At 38.3% G+C, this 22,439-nt stretch overlaps 1 protein-coding gene across 1 annotated transcript in view; it reads left to right on the top strand.

Moving 5' to 3' along the window:
• Positions 1–22,439, top strand: part of LOC148945594 (polyamine-transporting ATPase 13A3-like) — a 217,226-nt gene that overhangs the window by 176,426 nt on the left and 18,361 nt on the right. Inside the window, exon 17 of the mRNA XM_089099558.1 lies at positions 5,988–6,171. Within this exon, the coding sequence (XP_088955684.1) occupies positions 5,988–6,171 (184 nt within the window). The remainder of the gene's footprint in view (positions 1–5,987; positions 6,172–22,439) is intronic.

Genomic DNA, 22,439 nt, shown 5'->3' with positions numbered 1-22,439 from the left:
TCCCCCCTCATATGCATAATTGAGCAGTCACAGAGAAAGTAATACAAATGAAAATAATCCGTCTTTTGAAAATGTCTTTTTTCAAAAGACACGAACAAAATCGTCTAAAGGAACCAGAAGTGCTGTTTCTGAAATTTTCGTTGATTCTTTATTCCCGTTACTTTCAGATGTAAACTTTAGAATATTATCGAATGGGTTTAGTCGTCCCCTCCCTGGATAATTCACATTTGGAAAACTAACCGCTGGGAAATTCCCCCTCCTCAAAGAACATTTTCTTTTCCTGGTGATAATTCCCCCGCGTTAAATTTCACCCAGCAGAAATTTATTTATTAATTTACATTAATACCAGCACTAAATTTATTTATTAATTTATATTAATATCTATTGCATGTTTGTTTGCATTGATTGCTTATTTAATGATTGTTTGATTGTTTATATGACCCAGGGCATAACTTACAACGCCTACCCCCGGGCCCTGGTGGGCTGTGTCGACACCGAAGTTTTTGTTATCAGAACTTCGAACTATTTAATAAAACGTCTATCTCAAAATTTTTATCTGATGCATTTAGGGCGTGGAGGAGGGGGGGGGGCTACTTGCCCTCCAATCTCTTTTGACTCTTAAAAAGATGAACAAGAACTTTCAAAATCCAATCAAATGAGCCCTTTCTATAGTTTATACGAGCATCCCTTCCATAAGAAATAATGGGAAGGGTTCAGAGAATCCTGAAATTGCAACCCTTGCCTTGAGGGCTGTGGGGGAGTCGTCATCCTCAAAGACCTAATTTCCAGAATTAAAACTACGTCTAATAAAATGGCTGTCTCAAAATTTTCATTGGATGTGTTTGGGGAAAACGTAGCGTGATAGGGGGGTTAGTTGCCCTCTAATCACTTTCAACTATAAAAAGGGCACGTGTTCATTGACTTTCCAATTCAATGAGTCTTTTTGAAGCTTGTGCAAAACCGCCTCCTATTAAAACCTTATATGGCCCCAGGGTATAAACTGACATCCCTTCCTTGAGGCTTTTCGGTGGGTGGCCTCCTCAAAAACATATTTTCTATCTGAAAATCAACTACGTTGAACAAAATGGCTATCTCAAAATTTCGATTGGATGTGTTTTGGGGTATGATGGGCGTGCGAGGGGGGGGCTAGTTGCCCTCCAATCACTTTCGACTATTAAGAAGGGCACTAGCCCTTTGAATTTCCAATCGAATGAGCCTTTTTTGAAGTTTCTACGACAACACCTTCTATAAAAAACCTTATATGCCCCCAGGGCATAATTTAAAACCCTTGCCCTAAGGGTTGTGGGGGAGTGTCCTCCTCAAAAACATATTTTCTATCTGGAAATCAACTACGCTGAACCAAAAGGATATCTCAAAATTTTGATTGGATGAGTTTGGGGGAATGATGGGCGTGGGGGGGGAGGTAGTTGCCCTCCAATCGCTTTCGACTATTAAAAAGGGCACTAGCCCTTTGAATTTCTAATCGAATGAGTCTTTCTTGAAGTTGCTACGACAACGTCTTCTATAAAAACCTTATATGCCCTCAGGGCATAACTTAAAACCCTTGCTCTGAGGGTTGTGGGGGATTGTCCTCCTCAAAACATATTTTCTATCTGGAAATCAACTACACTGAACAAAATGGCTATCTCAAAATTTTGATTGGATGTGTTTGGGGGAATGATGGGCGTGGGGGGGGCGGGGGGTTGAATAGTTGCCCTCCAATTACTTTCGACTATTAAAAAGGGCACTATCCCTTTGAATTTCCAATCGAATGAGCCTTTTTTGAAGTTTCTACGACAACGCCTTCTATAAAACCTTATATGCCCCCAGGGCATAACTTACAACCCTTGCCCTGAGGGCTGTTGGGGAGTGTCCTCCTAAAAAATATATTTTCTATTTGGAAATCAACTACGTTGAACAAAATGGCTACCCAAAATTTTAATTCGATGTGTTTGGGGGAATGATGGACGTGGGGGGGCTAGTTGCCCTTCAATCATTTTTGACTATTAAAAAGGGCACTAGAACTTTCGATTTCCAATCGAATGAGCCCCCTTTGAAGTTTATATGACGACCCCTTCCATATGAAGTGCCTCTGGGAAAAAAAATATTGGAGCCGGATGGCCTGTACTATAGGCCACGCTACAGCGTTGCCTCTGACAAAAATTCTTTTTTCTGTGACAAACAGGTCAAACACATTATCTCTATGATTTCCGGTTAGTCACATTATTTCTGGCTTGTTTCTTTAACGAGCTTTTCATCAGCCAATCTCATCATCTCTGCGGATTCTGGTTAATCACATTATTTCTAGTATATTTTTGTGACGAACTTTTACAAGCCAATCAAATTATTCCGTATTTCCAGGGAGATATATGACCATGTCTTTTAAAACCATGCCTGCAAGTGTCAAATGACCTGATGGTCAGGCTTGTGACAATTTTAAACCAGTATAAAGAATTAAAAGCTTTTAAAGCTCAACTTTCTAGAAGTGATAAGCTTTGTTTCTTTGCGTTTATTCATAGAAAAACTAACACTTATAAATAAAGCTATTGCCTAGTTAAACAAAAATATTAAAAGTAACCGAGAAAACGAAACGTTTTTGTCTTATATTTCCTTATTCAAGATACTTGTCAAGGATTGCATGGCCTTATCTTCCATTGTTTGTAAAGTTTCTAACAACATTCAATGTGTACCTACTAATGTCCCATCAGAATACCCTTTTCTTTCTAATCAAATTAAAATACTTCAAATTAAAATACAGAGAAAGGTTATTGTGAAAATGGGATCAAAGCTCTACTTTGTAGATAGGCTAAATTTATGGTACAGTTGTGGCTGAAACGGGTTTGCTGCGAAATAGCTTCTGAACCTGTGCCTGTAGCTTGAGTATGGTTTGTGCTGCATGGTTTGGCTCCGGGCCTTCTTGGTGGCAACCATTGTCTTTTTTGAAAAAAATTCCAGAATTTAGTGGTCCACTTCATAGTTAATAGTGCAAAAATGTGTGTTATTGTGACAATGGGATAAAACCTCTACTTTGTAAATAGGCTAAATTTATGGTACAGCTGTGGCTGAAACCGGTTAGCTGCGAACGAGCTGCTGAACCTGTGCCTCTAGCTTGAGTATGATTTGTGCTGCACGGCTTCAGGTCCGAGCACTCCTGGTGGTAACCATTGTCTTTTTTGAAAATTTGCAGAATTTTGTTGCCATTTTATAGTTGCGTAGTGCAATTATAGTTTGAAAATTGGATAAAACCTCTACTTTGTAAATAGGGTAAATTTATTGAACAGTTGTATAACTTGAGTTTGGTTTGTGCTGCATGGCTTCTGGGCCAGGCCTTCTTCGAGGCAACCATTGTTTTTTGTTTTTGTTTTGGCAAATATAGAGAATTTTGTTGCCCGTTTCATAGTTGTAGTGCAAGAATTTGATTCGATCTCACTTTATATGGCTATAATGACAGAAAGATAAGATGGCTTGGCCGCACTTTATGGATGAACGATCACAGATTGCCCAATATTGTTCTTTTTGCCATCCACCTGGGTTAAGTGACATGCGTTTTTTCCTTGAATTCTACATGAAGAGGTCATAAGAATGGATTTAAAGAAATTGGAATTTTATGGGAGGGATTGGGAGTGAAGCTATGAATAGACTGGAGCAAATTAGGAGAGTCTGGCTCTGCTGGCCTCATCTGGTTTTCTCCTACAGTTACTTGTTAGTATGAGTGGTAGTAATTTTTCATAGCAGAAAAGTATTAAAGTTGCGCCACAAACCTAAATGTTCAAAGCTAAATAACACAAGGTCTTTTCCTTCCTAGTTAAGTGACATTTGAGATATATACCCATACAAAAAAAGTGATTTTTTGTTGTTGTTCAAGCCAGTGGACTGTAAGTGTCCTAAATAGGGTTTTGGGTAAATACAATTCCAATGGTTTACTCTTTATTTCGATCCAACTTCATTTTTAGGGGGGTCTCAAGCTTTTTTTTTAATTCCCTTAAATTTGTTTCCAATGTGATATTTTACTATTAAGACTAATTTAGAGAATTGTTCCTATTGCTGAATTAGCTGGAATTGGCAATCTTTTCTCGCTTGCCAGTTTTTTAAACACTTTTTTTCAATTTTTTGGTTTCTATGTGCCATGTTTTGTTGCTTACTAGATTGCAGCTACCGCTGCTACCAAAATACAGCCATGAAACTAAGACAACCTTTGCACCTGGCCACTTTGTACTACGAGGAGTAGTTTATTGCAGCGGTAGCATCAGGGCTTATAAACTGATGATGCTTGTTTGTTGCATGAGAAAGCTATCTATGTAGCTCATAAATGTTTAATAGCAGAATATAAGCAAATATGCTTTTTATAATCCATTTTCACTAATTTAAGGTTTTTGCGAAAAAGTTTAGTTATGCCAATTTACGAAGATGTAGGGTGGGATTTTAACGACTTTTAAAGGAAGACATGGAAAAATCTATTCCATAGTCTAGGGGGGGGGGCTTTAATTTTGGTGTATCTTAGTGAAAATGAGTTAGTAGGGGGCTACTGACTCAGCAGAACATCAAGTCTGGCTATCTTTCTGGAGAGTGAAAAGGGAAGGAACCTTAAAAAGAGACAGGAAATATAAACATTTTAAACTTTGAAAATACAAGACCTTTGTAATTAGATTTAACATGTTACGTGTGCTGGATACTTTTGTTGATCTAGTTATCAATCTCTAGCAGAATGCCTGCGTGAATATTTAATAAGCTTGGTTTATCGATGGCCACATTATACTGGGTCCACTTAGAGAGAATGATTATTCTGTTTGGTACGCCACGCCCTTCGAGACCTGTGTAGGTTTTTCTTCATGCGAAGTGCAATTTTATTCCTTTGTAAGTGATCACTGAACAGTTTTTGTACAGTTGTAAGTGCGTAAGTTTCCCCTCTTAATTGTTTGAGGAATAGCTGTCAATGGATAACAGCTGTAACAATATATTCACTTATAAATCTTGACACTGTCCAATCAAGAGACATTATTGGTTTGGTTCATATTGGAGATTTGAGGGGTATGTTTCTCCAGGTTTAACTTCTGTTTGGTCGTAGCTAACTTAACCTCCCCTTCTCTCTGACAGGGTGCCCAGTAGTGTCCCTTGTCCTGAACAATCAGGGGTGCAAATTCAAGAATTTTTGGGGGGGGGGGGGGTAGAATGTTTTTAATGAGGATATAAAAAAACTTTCTGAATTCTATTGGAGGGATTTTGTTATGTTTTTGGACTATTTTGAATAAAAAGAAAAACAATACAAAGTTTTCTTTTCCAGATCTAATCCTAATTGACTTCCTTTTCGACAATCTGTTTTGAAGAAAATTTTTGTCACCACAAATTGGAAAAAAGGGGGAACGCACTAATATTCAAAAGATGAAAGAAAAAAGAGATGATTGGTGTAATCAAAACCAAACTGAAAGCTGAAAAACAGATCATTGATAAAATTAGAAAAAAAAAACAATAATACTACTTCTCCTAGGTACTCATTGGACCGCCCAGCCGCCCAAGTCCAACACAGAAGGTGGCCCTTTTCTATTCCCTCTCTTTCTATTCAAAGCTCCCCTATTTAACTTCAGCATGGTTTTATGGACTTGGTCAAATTTGCTTTCTTAAAAATTCTGTTGATGGCACTTTCAGGGGTGTCATGTCTGGGAGAGGAAGGGGACGACCTCACCTCTCCCCAATGTTTTAGTCAGTCGATAACAATAAGCTGAATCATTAAAATAGTTGTGCGCAGCGCCGCTGTTTTACTGGCCCAATTTTTTGTATTGTATTAGGTGAATGGGCTGATGGAAATAAAAAACGGAAAACCAATAGATAAGATTGGTCTCAGTTGGTAAAGACAAAATTAAGAAATTTTAATATCAAAATCATCAAAATCAGTCGTTAAAAATAACTAGCCAGTTGGTAAAATCTATTGGCCCTCCCCTTTTTTGGAATTTTTTTTTGGTCTATCACAGTTCAATCAAATCTTTTTTTAGCATATCAAACGAGATGTCTGTTCCTACTGTCTTGCCATGGATGGACAAGCATTTGACATTATTCGTCTTTATTATCCCTCTTTGATTCCTCGGATACTTGCAAAAACCTCCATTTTCGCTAGAATGACTCCTGACCAAAAACAACAAATTGTTACTGGATTTCAAGACCTCGGATACTGTGTTGGTAAGGAGGTTACCTATTTTTATAATCAAATAATTATAGTGGGAGGTTTGGCAGACAAAACGAGAAAAACAAATAATGAATTCCTTGGCCGGACGAGACGTTGATTAGAGAGTCAGCTATTCGAAGCAACCCAATGTTTCTACATTTAAAGGTGCTATATAATTTTCGATATTAAAACTTTGATTCCACTGGAAAAAAAGCTACCCTTTTAAGCAGCAAGTACTCCAGGCTTCGGTACATTATGCTAGTTTTCAGCTATTGCAGTTTTAAGTTAAAAGAATAGGTTACCGCTTTCACATTTTAAACGTATTCTTTAATCAAAATTATGTGAATTTGTGCTTTAAGTCTTTTTTTTTTTTTTTTTTTGTACTGAGTAATAAAGACCCGGCCTATACGGGCTTGCGATAAAATATATTTAAGATACATATGTATATCTTATCTTACCAATTACCATGTAAAAAGATGAGACGACAAAAATCAGAGGGACTGGTTAATAATTTCTTTTTCACTCTGTTATTTTGCTTTGATTCCCATATTTATCTAGCAAGTACATGCACCGGAGTTCATTTCTTAGAGAAGGGGCGTAATTTAAAAAATAATCAAACATAGATAAATCTTATGCAAAATAAAAAAAAAAAGTTAAGGACATTCCTTTAAATTAACAAGACTTCAGGAAAGGGCATAGACCCTTAGCCCTCCTTCCACGGCGCCTGTTTCTGTCGTTCTGCGTGGTCGTGAAACTTTTTTAGCACGCCCACTGATAATATTAGAAACTTGTTGCATTTTGGCCAACTTCCAAGAAATGCCTAAAGATTTTTATTTATTTCTTTATTTTACCATGCCTTCCTAACGTCGGGTACTAGGCTGTTTTATCATCCTCCCGAGGGCTGCTTGGAAAAGTCATTATTTGGGCAAGGCTTTTATAATATGAGAATGTGTCAATGCCCTTTAATCTGCTCTGTCAGGGCTCATACACTGAGTGGTATGAAATGACTTCACATTTACTGATGCGTATTTTATGCCTAAAATTATGCTCAAACAATTCTTCTAGGGATTTCTAGTGTAACTTCTTCTCCTTTTCATATCTTTGCGGCTTTGTTATAAATAATGACCGCTGTCGTCTTGACTAACGGTAATCCGTATAAATAAAAACGGCACAATACTCAGTTTTAGGCCTTCATCAATTGATACACAATTCTATAGTTCTAATCTATTCAGAAATGGTGGCACGAATAATTTATAAAAGTCAAAATGAGGTAAATGTACGTTGAATGTTTGGATTTGGAAAAGCCCTGATATTATTATTTTTCCTAAAACATATTCAAATAGATTCTGAAACTGGAACTAATTTAAAGTATTTTTATAATAAAAATAAAGGAAACTTTACTTCTTTAAGGAAGAAGAAATAAGGACGGTTAAATTAAATATTAAAAATTTTTCTTCTTGACGTATGTTCAAAATTAAAGTACTAATAATTATTTAAATTTCATAATATAGTTATGGTGTAGTTAAAACTCTAATATATTTAGTAATAAATGTTGAAACCTCTATGAAAACTTGATATAAAGAAGGAAATAGCATAGGTAATAGACATCTAAAGTTTCATAGGTACAACAATCTAGCAATAATCAAGATGGCACTTGGTCATAAAATTGGGCCCTAAGTTGACTTGATACTGATAGGACTAACCTTTTTGCGTTATTGTGAACGCCAAGACTGGCATATAAGACGCTTAGTTATGCAAGCGCGCTACTTCGTTGATGTTAAAATTAAAGATCGCCCTTTAGTAGTGTCTAGTGTTAATCCAAAGCTGATATTCAGGAAGTATTAATACCTTCCAGGAGGTTATGACGCTGGTTGACACCAAGATGAGAATTTAAGAGAAAATTTCCATGAACGGTTTAATATGAAACTAGGGAGTCCATTATTTTCAAATTTAGAGTTTAGGATGAACAATTATAGGAAATAGTTTGCAAAGTAGTAAAGATGTGTTTGAATATTTAGAAACCCAGCTTGAAATATTAGCTAAATTCTTCAAGATTACTTAGAGAGAGGATGACATGCTAGAAGACTGTTAGAAGACAATGAAGAAAAGGATACATGCAGTATTGATCTTTTACGGAAGAAAGGATAGATCTTACGAAGATAAGTGGAAAGTCATGAAAGTAGACAAGGTATCATAATATGTTAAATCTTGATAAAGGTGTAAATTAGGATATAAAGAATGTGGAAAAATTGGATTGTTTAGAAGTGAAGGAAGATTTATTTTGCAAGGAGTATCTTGAAACCATGAAAAAGAGCTGAAAATAACAAGGCCTTAGGGAATCGTAGAGTTTTTTTTTTTTTTTAAGTAAACTAGGGTTTATTCATCAACCAAAAATAACAAAATCCAGAATTAAAGCTTTTAAAATAGATCAATTTCCCAATTAGGCCTAAAAAAACAAAAAAAAACTATCATAAAAAAAACAATAATACGCGACTATACCACCCCTACTCAATTTAAAATAATCAGTTCTCAACATTAATGGTATTTAACCTTGTCCCTCTCAATCCATCAACCAAACACAAGAATAAAAAAAAATTAGCAAATTAAAGTCAAAAGTGACCAGAGAGCTAACTCACTCACCCCCATATACCCTAAAACAATGTTCTTCTAACACACTTCTAAATTCAGAAACATCTGTCACCTTCTTGGTCTCATCTGGCAGACTATTTCTAGCACGAGGGATAACATGGTGGATACAAAACATTGACCTAGTTGTCACAGGCTTAGGTGGTCTAAATTCATTCGAACGTCTTAAACTATAAGAATGTACACTAGAAACATACATAAAAAAAAATCTTGAAAGCAAATTGGTAGCAATTTATTCTGATGTTTAAACATAAAAATAGGATTATAAGACTTAATCAATCCGAAAAATGGAATAATATGTATTTCATCATACCTTGCTCTAACCGAGAAACGCTTATCATCTCCAGTAAGTACACTTACAGCTTTATTCTGTAATGCTCTAATCTGCAACAGATGACCCAGAAACTTTGAAGACCAAGTCAATATACAATAAATCCAATACGGATGAATAAGGGAGATACAAAGCATTCTGATAATCGGTCCTGGGAAAGTACGCTTTAGCTTCCTTATAATTCCCAAATTTCGGGCAATCTTAGTTGCAATTCGATTACTATGGTCTTTGAAACTCATCGACTATCACTCCAAGAGACTTCACTGCTCTAACACGTTCTATAGCCTTCCCATCAAGTTCTAGTTTCTCAATCCAGGGGTAGTAATTTACGCTTCTTCCGCAAATCACAAATTGACTTTTCTTATGGTTTAATTTAAGTTTATTAACTTTCATCCATTTTTCTATTTTCTCATCCCTTTTCACAACTAGTAGAAGTTCACTTTCCGTCCTCACAGCTACTGTAAAATGTGTATCGTCAGCAAAACTAGGAATTTTAGTTCTGGGACCGTGATCCTCTTTATCCGAAATCGTTATGTCTTCGATGCACCGGTAAATATCATTGATATAAATCCAAAATAAAAGAGTTCACAAAACTGACCCTTGGAGAATGCCAGCCTTCACTCTCTGCGGACTACAGGTCTCACTTTCAATTTGCACTATCTGCATACGTTCACTCAGGAATAATCTAATAAGTTACAAATATTTTTCATGGATACCACAAGTATCTAACTTCTTTACTAAAATTTCATAATCTACACAATCAAATGCTTTCATTATGTCAAGGAAAACGGATGCCACTTTAAGACCACGATCTAAATGATCATTAGCAAATGTCGTCAAGAAGATCACTGCTTGCTCAGTTGACATTCCTGTCCTAAATCCAAACTGACTAGATCGAAAAAAAGACCTAGATTCTAGGAAATTAACCATTCTTACATTTATTAGTCTCTTTATTATTCTAGAAATAACAGGAAGAAGCAAAATAGGCGTATAATTATCTAAATTTCTACTACCACCCGCTTTAAAAAGTGGTTTCACTTTCGCAATCTTCAGACAATCGGGGAAACTACCTGACTTAAAATACTCATTTATTAGCATTGCCAACTGACTAGAAACAATAGGATAAATAGCACGGAAAACTTTCACAGTCATGAGATCCGATCCTGCTGCACTGTTTTTCATATTTTGAACCATTTCACACAACTCACTTAATTTAACTGGCTTTAAATAAGCAGACACTTCGCTCTTATCAGGTAGGAGTTGTATAAAATCGCCATCTTCAGACAGGACTGGGATACTGGATCCTGCATTATAGCCCACATTAGAGAAATGCTCACAAACTGAATTGTAATCCACACTATCCGGAAGCTCCGAGGGAGGCTGGCTAGGATTCGTTACAGACTTGATAAGTTTCCAAGTCTTGTCTGGATTTCCCTCTGCTTCTTGAAATTTGAAAGCAAGATAATCCACTTTAGCTTTCTGAAGGAGACAGTTTCGCATGTTATTATATGCTTTATAATCATCCTTAGTAGTTGTCCCTTTATTTTGGATCAAATCCTTATATAAATGGTTTCGCCTTCTCATACTTAAGAGTACACTTAATAATCCATCGTTTATTTGCTGATTGATGTTTGTAGACTTTTTTAGGTTTAACACACTTCTGAAGCAAACCTGTTAATCTCCCGTGCCTTTTATCAAATTTCCGATTGATATCATATTCTTCCTGAGAAAATTGAATTCAGTCTTAACAATTTCCAATTTAAAACGGGCAACAAACTCAGAATCAGTAATAGGCGTAATGAAGTTACAACGATGTCCCTTATTCGACTGTAGGACTTGCGGCACTGTTCTCATTACTCCAAAATGATCTGAAACACTATTTACCATAACAGCAGTATTGAGTGTTATCCAGTATTGACGCAGAATTCTCAGTCACTCTTGTACAGATGTTTATAGTAGGCTTCAGCCCGTAGCTAAGCATCTTATCCAGAAACTCCTAACTCTCTGACTAGAATGTAGACTTTTCAAATCAATGTTGAAGTCACCACCCACAAAACACGGCTGTCTTGTTCCACTCAACAAGTCCAGTTGTTCTTCTAACAGAGTCAGAAATTCTACGAGGCTACTAGATGGAGGTCGATAAATAGTAGCAAGAACGCATTTAAAGTTAAGCTTAGATACTTGCACAACCATCGACTCAAACACCATTTCCTTATGTTAGCAAGGGAATGCATCGGTAAGATATTAAGATCACTCTTGATATATGCCGCTAAATCTCCATGCTGGTGCAATTTCCTGTTTTTTAAAACCAGTTGGTAATTAGGAACATCTAATAGAGATGACGTATGAGAATTCAACCATGTCTCAGTCAGGGCCAAAACCTGTAACCCTTGAGTCTGCAGAACTTCCTCCAGATACTGAAATGAATTACTAATACCTTGGCAATGTAAATGAAAAATCGAAAATCACTCGGGTCATAATCATTATTCAAATCCTGAAGAAACTTATAACGGGCTTTCAAATATTCCTCACCAATGCCATTATTATCAAATTCACGATGGAGCACCCCACCCTCAATATCTTTAATCCTGAGTAAATCATTCTCCAGCCCCTTCAATCTATTCAACTCTAAATTAACCATTACAAAAAATCATTTTGCGAAAAGGGTCTGTTAACTTACACTTATCATTTTCATCTTTTGCTGAGTTGATATCATCGCTTCCGCACCTCAAATCTATACAAAAAAAGAAACGTCAATATCAAGGAGGCACACTTGTGCCTCTTTAAAGAGGTGACCCACCACAATGTTAAGCGATTTTTGGCCCTAGCGGTCGCAGAGAGACGGCGGTGATCGCATTTTGAAGCCTAAGCTCAAACTAAGAAATATGCAAAATTTCACACCCTCCGACTTTATCTTCATAGGGGAAAGTGGGCCGGAAGTTTCGATCCTCCCACCACAGCCTCCCTTTAACGTTGTCCGAAATTTAGAGGATAAGCTTTCCTAGGGCCTGGGAGCTTATCTTTAAAATTTCAGTTCAATCCGATCACTCCTTTCCTGTTTTCCAAAAACCAAATATAGCCATTTATTGTTCATCAAGTTATTTTTTTTTATCAGCCACGCCTACAGGCCACAGTTGGCAACGGATCCGGGTGAATGAGGACTCATTCGAAGCGGAATTTGACCTGAACCGATGCTGGTTCGAGCGTCACAGTTGCTGATTCTATTGTTGAGCTCGTGGATGGCATTTTATATCAGGGCCTCCTAATGGACGGTCAATACTAGAGACGCGGCGGTTACCGCTTTCTCATTTTCAGAATCGGTCTTTTTTTTACCTATATCCGTATAGTTGCAAACAAGCTGATGACCGTCGTTTGTTGTCACGGGTATGCAATGCAATGGTTTTGCCTCATTGTCTGTACCTTTGCCCATCTTCATGTATTTTTTCATGCTATAGATGAACTGAACTTGGGTTCAGTGTAATATAAGCATACAAAGTTGTTGCTGCGTTTCCCACCATGGACAAGGAATAAGTATGTTACGTGCCTGTTTGGCTTTACCAACCCTGAGGAAGCGGTTATGCTGCAAATTGATCGTTACAATTCGTCAGTCACGTCCCATCCTTGGGCCAAGGCTTTAAAGCAGTAGTCGGCATTTTCTTCTGGTTGTTGTGTCTTTTTGTTGTTTTTTTCGTGTCAGAAGAATTAGTGTCTTTGGTTTTTTCTTTTTCTTTTTTGTGTGCTCCGTCTGTTTTTTTATTGATGGGTATTAAATACGTTCATAATCGAAAAATGTGTGAACATAAGATCCTTTAGATTTAGGTTTTATAGATTAAAAACAGGTAACATATTCAGATGATAGAAAAGTGCTATTGAAGGCTTTGTGGCAGCTGTGTTAGCCCTAGGTGGCTTGGTGCTGCAAAGAGGTGTCTGTAGTAGTAGCAGTATGTTAATACATAATGTAGTTAGTAGCATAGGCAGCACAATAGTAACGAGCGAAGCGTGCACATATTATTACTTTTGTTTGGCCAAAGCACTTTGTATGGAAGGAATTGTCGTAGAAACTTCAAAAGGGACTCATTCGATTGGGAATTGAAAGTTCTAGCGCCTTTCAAAAATTCAATAGTGGTTGGAGTACAAACAGCCCCTCTCTCACGCATCTTTTTTCTCCATTGACATCCGATCAAAATTTTGAGGTAGCCATCTTATCCCGCATAGTGGAAATACTCAATGGATATATCTCTTGGGATGAAATCTACCCCCTTCCTCCAGCAAATTTCCTGGGGCAAGGGTTGCAAGTTATGCAATTTAAACACTGTTTGAACAACTTTACATATAATGCTGGTTATCGGGAAAGGACCTGAGAGTCATGTTTGACCTAAGAGTCAAGAAATTCAGGTAAAGCTCTTAGGCAATTTTGAGGGGTGTGTTGAATTAATTAAAAAACACTATATGTATATGGGTTGTCAAAAAGGGTAACTCAGGAGTGACTTAGAGTATTAAGATGCTAAGGGGTATGACAAGTGACCAATAGGCAGTGTGATCACGCTACTGCTGCCACTACTCTTACTACTACGATAACTGCTACTGAAGCTAAGGTTTTGAACATGAAATTTTTAAGGAATGTTCAGGGAGATGTTGAACTAAGTCAATCCACATTCTGTGCTTTCAGGTTACCAAAAGGGCGCATCAGCAACATCCCAGAAATGATCTAGGGGATTAAGTTGAAAATTTCAGGGTTTGTTAAGGGAGTGGATTAATGAACCAAATGCACTATGTGCACACTACTACTACTATTAATCATACTAATACTATCAAAACTACTACAACCGCTGCTAGACACTTCATGTGTATGCAGACTGTCAAAAGGAAGTATCAAAAGGAAGCTACTGCTTGAAATGTCTTAATGTGTCACGCGGACTGATTCCTCTGTAATGCGGTCAATACTGCAAAAGACATTTCTTAACATACTCATCTGTCAGAAATATCTGATTGGGTACATTGTGAAACTGCCAGCCTTACGGGCTTTTGACTCTTCTGAGAATAATCTGTCAGATGCGTATGTACTCGACGAGTTTAAAGCACGAAGGTGATCAAAGCACTTTTTTTTTACCCCCATGAAAGCCCTTTTTTTTACAGGATCCATGTTAAGTCTTTTCTTTCCCGAAAACCACGATTTTCAACATTTTCTTTTTGATAGTTTTGAAATCATGAAATTTTTAGGGCAGTAGGCGAACCATGTTTTCGTCGGTGTTGCCACGTTGAACCGTGAAAATAAATCCACCAAATTAATATGTTAGATTTGACAATGCTTTTTGTCTGTAAAACGTTAACAATATGCTTATTCCCAAATACAAGTACACCGTCAAGGGAAAGCTACACCTTCTATACCTGCGTCTACATCATTGGTGTCAAGGTTTTAGCTGATTTTCTGCTGACATTTTATCCCCATTTCTTTTCCTTTGTTTTTTTGATTGTTTTGTATATATATGGTTGTGTAAATTTCAATTTTTACTAATTTGTGGAGATAAATTTGATTGTGTAAATTTTTATAGAACCAATTTAAATTATAAGATTTCCATTTCCTCTGTCTTAGACTCTTAATTATTAAAAAAAAACTACGTTTTCTAAAGAGTTAAAGAGGCTGAGTCACAAGTTCGAACCTTAAAACGTACAGGGATTAGGAGGTACAGTTGGGGGGGCTGCTGCCCCCCAAAACCCACCCTTTTTCAGTGTCTTTTGTTAAGATTTTTAAAGTCCTGTAGCCTGCAATCAGTTGGTCGTACCAACACGAATGAAACTGTTTCAATGGCATGTTTTTTAACTTCAGAGAATTTGGCAATGACAACTCAGTCTGTTACAGTTATAACTACAAACTTGTCTCTGTGCCAGGTATAGTTATGTATTCAGTGTAATTATGTATGATGGAAAAATAGATGAGCCTGAACCTACCTGAACCTAAACTGCTTGTTTATGCTCAGCCCTTCTTCTGTAACCTGTTTTTTCTGTTCGAAATTGTTAAGTTCATCACATTATAGCTTTTTATCGGTTAGGGAAAATCTCCTGTAAAAAATCCAGCAAACAGGCTCAGTACTGTTTCTAATCAAAGAGATGCATTAGGATGTTCTTACGGTAAAGAATTCAAGCAGACTCCGTTTGTGTTGCAAAGCATTTCTTTGCAAGGGAAAAAGCGGGGGTTGAGGTGGGCGGTAGACCCCCAAAATAAAAATCTTAACAAAAGAGGCTGCAAATGCAGGGGGTTTGGGGGCGGGAGCCCCCCAACAGTACCTTCTAATCCCTGTAGGTTTTAAGGTTCGAACTTATGCCTTTTTAACTCTTTAGAAAACGTAGTTTTTTTCAAATAATTTCTGCACTTTTTTGTGCAGTTTATTACTTATTATTGCTTTACTAACTGCTAGGTGATCGTGTCAAGAGTTAAAGTTGGGGGGCTCCCGCCCCCCAACCCCCGCTTTTTAAGATTCTTGTGTTAAGGCTTTTAATTCCTGAATACTCAAATCAAATGCACAGTTAGATTTTCTTGTTTCAACTTTTCTTCGAGCATGCGGGTATACGGCATGTTATCAAAGCAGTGGAGACTTACCTGTAAGCTGAAGGTCGATGGTGATATTCTTCTGGAGACGCCTGTTGAGCCGAATGATTTAATAGATTGGATTTAAAAAGGACTTGGATTCTTTTTTAAACTTTAAATTTAAGAGATACTACTTTAAATTCAATATATAAAAAATTTACCCAGACGGAGAATCGAACCCGGGTCTTCCGCATGACACACAGGAATAGTGACCACCTTACTATCAGAGACTCTTTTTAAATTATTTTTAGTCTCTGCAATCTATTTTCGACGCAAGCAAATAGAAAGTAAGATTTTCGTTTTTCGACAAAAAAAAACTTCCGAGAAAGAGCTGGAAATTTCGAAAGCTTGCAGTCGGTCTTTTCAGGTTAAGAGAAATATTTTGATATAATTTAATAATGAAATATTATGCATTTTAAAAATTAACAAGAGTCCTTATGGGAAGGTGAGTTTTCCGCAAATATAAATTCGGGGGATAATTTTTTCGGTTTGAAAATATCAAAAGGCCCTAACGGGTCAAATTCCGCTTCAAATGAGTCCTCATTCACCCGGATCCGTTGCCAACTGTGGCCTCTAGGCGTGGCTGATAAAAAAAAAACAACTTGATGCACATTAAGTGACTATATTTGGTTTTTGGAAAACAGGGAAGGAGTGATCGGATTGAGCTGAAATTTTGAGGATAAGCTCCCAGGCCCTAGGAAAGCTTATCCTCTAAATTTCACAGCTTATCCCCGATTGGACAACGTTAAAGGGGGGGTTGTGGTGGGAGGGTCGAAACTTCCGGCCCACTGTTCTTCATGAAGATAAAATCGGAGGGGGTGAAATTTTGAATGTTTTTTAGTTTGAACTGAGGCTACAAAATGCGATCCCCGTCGTCTCTCTTCGACCATTAGGACCGGAAATCGCTAAACATTGTGATGGGTCACCTCTTTAAAGAGGCACAAGTGTGTCTCCTTGATAATCTTACCTCAATACGCTTAGACTCTCACCTCAAAGCTTTTTTAATTTTTCTGCATGAAATGCTTGGATGCTGCTTTTGGGTAATCCTACATCCACAAATTTTCTTCATTTCTTTGTCAGGATTAAATAAAAAAAACTAGCTTTTTTGACTGACAGTAAGAAACAACATTAAAACTTAAAACAAACAGAAATTATTACGTATATGAGGGGAATCTCCCCCTCCCCAACACCTCGCTCTTCACGCTAAAGTTTTTTGGCGCTTTTAAAAAAGTTATTTGCTCTTCTAATTTAACAACCCTAGTGTTTCAGGAGTTGTTGAAGATTTGAAGCACAATTTAAACTTCAGCGTATAATTACCCTTAACACCTCCAAGCGTAAATTTGAGTTGGTAAAGAGAAAGCAAGACATGTAAAGAAATTTCGTTAAGGAGTTCTGGAAAATTCCCCCAGTATTAAATTTCCCCTGAACAATTCACCCCTAGAAACTTCCTTCTTCATGGAAAATTATCCCCGTGCAAAACCCCTCAGCAGAGTATACGTAAACAACGGGAAAATTTTATAACTTGAAGAGCTTTCCTCGGGGGCTGTGAGGGTCATATTATCTCCAAAGACATAATAGATATTGGGCTTTTCAACTTTGCTGAGCAAAAGAATGTTGATCGGACGACTTTTGGGAAAAAAGTGGTGTTGGAAGGGGCCTAATTGCCCTTCAATTGTTTTGGTCACTTAAAAAGGGCACTAGAGCTTTAAATTTCTGTTAGACTATGCCCTGTGTTTATTTTCTAGGCCACTAGAAAATACTACTATATACTATCAAAACTACTACAGCCGCTGCTAGACACTTCATGTGTATACAGGCTGTCAAAAGGAAGTATCAAAAGGAAGTTACTGCTTGAAATGTCTTAATGTGTCACGCGGACTGAGTCCTCTGTAATGCGGTCAATACTGCAAAAGACATTTCTTAACATACTCATCTGTCAGAAATATCTGATTGGGTACATTGTGAAACTGCCAGCCTCACGGGCTTTTGACTCTTCTGAGGATAATCTGTCAAATGCGTATGTACTCGACGAGTTTAAAGCACGAAGGTCATCAAAGCACTTTTTTTTACCCCCAAGAAAGCCCTTTTTTTTTACAGGATCCATGTTAAGTCTTTTCTTTCCCGAAAACCACGATTTTCAACATTTTCTTTTTGATAGTTTTGAAATCATGAAATTTTTAGGGCAGTAGGCGAACCATGTTTTCGTCGGTGTTGCCACGTTGAACCGTGAAAATAAATCCACAAAATTAATATGTTAGATTTGACAATGCTTTTCGTCTGTAAAACGTTAACAATATGCTTATTCCCAAATACAAGTACACCGTCAAGGGAAAGCTACACCTTCTATACCTGCGTCTACATCTTTGGTGTCAAGGTTTTAGCTGATTTTCTGCTGACATTTTATCCCCATTTCTTTTCCTTTTTTTATTTGATTGTTTTGTATATATATGGTTGTGTAAATTTCAATTTTTACCAATTTGTGGAGATAAATTTGATTGTGTAAATTTCTATAGAACCAATTTAAATTATAAGATTTCCATTTCCTCTGTCTTAGACTCTTAATTATTAAAAAAAAACTACGTTTTCTAAAGAGTTAAAGAGGCTGAAACACAAGTTCGAACCTTAAAACGTACAGGGATTTGGAGGTACAGTTGGGGGGGCTGCTGCCCCCCAAACCCCACGCGTTTGCAGTGTCTTTTGTTAAGATTTTTAAAGTCCTGTAGCCTGCAATCAGTTGGTCGTACCAACACGAATGAAACTGTTTCAATGGCATGTTTTTTAACTTCAGAGAATTTGGCAATGACAACTCAGTCTGTTACAGTTATAACTACAAACTTGTCTCTGTGCCAAGTATAAGTAGAGGAGGGGGTACCAGCGCAGACGGGACTCCTTATATGGGCATAGAATACTGTCAGTACACCAAATATGGGCATAGAGTCATTAGTGAGAATGATTGCGTAATCGGTCAATGACCTCTTTCTCCAGGTGTGTTTTTGGCACGCTCTCAACGAATGCCAAGGTCAATGTTGTTATTGTTTCCGAGGCAAAATGCCAAGGTCAATGTTGTTGTTGTTTTGAACAGAGTCATTAGAGAGAACACGCGGTTAATGGGGTCAATGTTGTTGTCGTTCGAAGCAAAGTTAATGACACTTCCTTCCTGTTCGAGGCGGATGTTATGATCCAGAAATAGTATTTGTTATTGTTATTCGAGCCAGATGTTATGAGGTTCCCGGAAACAGTTAATTAATGTCTGACAGATGACGTCAAGTTAATTAATGTCCTTGCATTTCCAAAGAGAATTGTCACCGAGAAACAGTTAGATCACACATGATGTCATGATTGATTGATTGGCACAAAAGGGGAATTAATTTGTTGTTCTATAGAGAATTGATTCACGAAAGGGAAATTAATTTGTTGTTTCTAACAAGAGAATCGTTTCCGAGCAGACGTATTGATCTTAGCGCGCGAAAAGGTTTCCAAATAATTTGAAATGCATTGGCGCAGAGATGCCAAACAAAAGGAACATGCCGAAATTCCGTTTAGGGTTAATTTTGGCGAAACCGTTTTAGCTATTTTATGGAACTATTTCGGCGAAACAGCTAGAGACATTTTAAAAGGTGATTTTTGAAGAGATTTTGGAAGAGGTTTTGAGTGTGGTCGTTATAATACACAAGTTGTATTTTAACAGTGTTGTGAGGTCCTCTACCCCAACCCCAAAGGCTTATCATACCCCACCCCAACCCCCAAGGAAGCCCCCCGTCCTCAAAGGCCCACCCAGACCCCCAAAGGCCCACCCAGACCCCCAAAGGCCATCCCCGGGCCCCCCCAAAGGCCCATCGAGCTCCCGAAGGACCAACGGGATCCCAAAGGCCCTCCACTGGTCCCCAAATGTCCCCCAAGCCCTCAACTGCCCTCCCTGTGCCCCAAAGGCCCTCCCTATGCCCCAAAGGCCCTCCCCCGGCCCCCCCAAAGGCCCCCCCAAGGTCTCAAAGGGCCTCCGGAGCCCCCAAAGGCCCACCCAGACCCCCAAAGGCACACCCCGGGCCCCCCAAACGCCCTCCCCACGCGTCCAAAGGCCCACCCGCGGTCCCCACAGGTCCCCCCGGCTCCCAACTGGCCCCCCCGACCCCCCAACGCCTTCCCCCCGCCCCCCAACGGCCACCCGCCTCCCACAGCCCCACCCGGGTCCCAAAGAGCCCCCAGACCCCCAAAAGGCCATACCCGAGCCCCAAAGGCCCTCCCCGGTCCCCAAAGGTCCACCAGGCCCCCCAAAGCCCTCCCAGTGCCCCAAAGGCCCCCCCAGGGCCCCCCAAAGCCCCATCGAGCTCCCAAAGGACCAACGGGGTCCCAAAGGCCCTTCACCGGTCCCCAAATGTCCCCCAGGCCCCCAACTGCCCCCCCCCCCGGACCTCCAAAGGCCCACAGGGCTCCCAAAATACCACCGCGCTCCCAAGGACCCTCCCCCGGTCCACAAAGGTCCCCCGGGCTCCCAAAAGACCACTCAATCCTCAAGGGCCTCCGGATCCCCAAACGCCCTCTCTGGGCCCCAAAGGTCCTCCCCCGGTCACCATACATGCACACACAAACTTACACGCACACAAAACTTACACACACACACAAAAACTCACACACACACACGAAAACTTACACACACATGACAACTTACACAAACACGCCAAAACTTACACACACGAAAACTTACATGCACACAAAAACATACATTCACACAAAAAATTACACACACACACACACACACACAAAAACTTACACACACAAACACACAAAAACTTACACACACAAACGCCAAAACATACACACACACAAAAACTTACACACACACACACACACACACACACACAAACTTACACATAAACACAAAAAAACTCACACACACACACACAGACAACTTACACACAGACACACACACAAAACTTACACACACACACTAAAAATTACAAACACACTCCAAAACTTACAAACACAAAAACTTACACACACACACACACACAAAAACTTACACATGCACACGAAAACTTACATGCAAACAAAAACTTACATGCACACAAAAACTTACACACACACACACACACACATCAAAACTTTAAACGAACAGAAAATATTACATATATGATTGGGATCACCCCCTAGTCAATACCTCACTCATTACAGCCAGAGATTTTTAGTACTTTCATAAGAGCTATCTATTCTAATTAACGGCCTTTGTGATTAAGCGGCCCACACACGCACAAAAACTTACACACACACACACACACACACTCACAAAACTTACACACACACACACGAAAACTAACACACACACGCCAAAACTTACACACACAAAAAATTACACATTCACACTAAAAATTAAACACACACACACTAAAAAATACACACACACTACAAAACTAACACACACACACACACACAAACTTAAACACAAAAACAAAAATACACACACACACACACACACACACACACAAAAACTTACACATTCACACGAAAACTTACATGCACAAAAAAACTTAAATGAACACAAAAACTTACACACACACACACACACACAAAACTTACAAACACACACACACACACACGAAAACTCACACACACACGCCAAAACTAACACACACACACAAAAACTTACACACACACACATACACAAAAACTTACACATGAACACAAAAAAACTCACACACATGCACAAAAACTTACACACACACACACACACACGAAAACTTACACACACACTCAAAAAATTACACACACACAAACATACACACACACACAAAAACAAAAACAACCAAAAAAAAAACACACACACAAAAAAAATTAAAAAAAACAACTTAAACACACACGCAAACACACAAACTAAAACTAAAACACACAATCCAAAAAAAACACACACAAAAACTAAACCACACAGAAAAACACAAACAAACACACGCAAAAACAAAAAAGAACACACAAAATAACATGCAAACAAAAAAGAACACACAAACAAAAACTTACACACACACACACAAAAAACTTACATCCACACAGAAAAGCTTAGACACACAAAAACTTACACACACACCCTAACGTTGACACACACAAAAACTTACAAGCACACACAAAAACTTACACCACACGCAAAAACTTACATGCACACAAAAACTTACATGCACACAGAAACTTACACAAATGCACAAAATCTAACACACACACACACACACAAACTTACACACACACACACACAAACTTACACACTCACACGAAAACTTACAAGCACACAAAAACTTACACACACACACACTAAAACTTTCTCACACACACGACAAAACTTACACACACAAAATCTTAGACACACAAAAACTTAAACTCACACACACACAAAAAAACTAACACAAACACGTCAAAACTTACAAGCACACAAAAACTTACACATACACACACACACAAAATTACACACACACACACACAAAACTTACACAAACAAAAACATACACACACACACACAAACACACACACACTAACACACACACACACACAAAAATAACACCCACACACAAAAGCTAACAAACACAAAAACTTACACGCACACACAAAAACTTACACACACACTAAAAAACTTACATGCACACAAAAACTTACATGCACACTAAAACTTACACACACACACAAAAACTTACACACACACACACAAAACTTACACACACACACAAACTTACACACACACAAAA

This window comes from Artemia sp. Qi Xiang Cuo, chromosome 13, assembly GCF_049724085.1.
Source record: "Artemia sp. Qi Xiang Cuo chromosome 13, ASM4972408v1, whole genome shotgun sequence".
NCBI lineage: Eukaryota > Metazoa > Arthropoda > Branchiopoda > Anostraca > Artemiidae > Artemia > Artemia sp. Qi Xiang Cuo.
The sequence above is the reverse complement of the archived record's forward strand: the minus strand, read 5'-3'. Positions and strand labels throughout refer to the sequence as shown.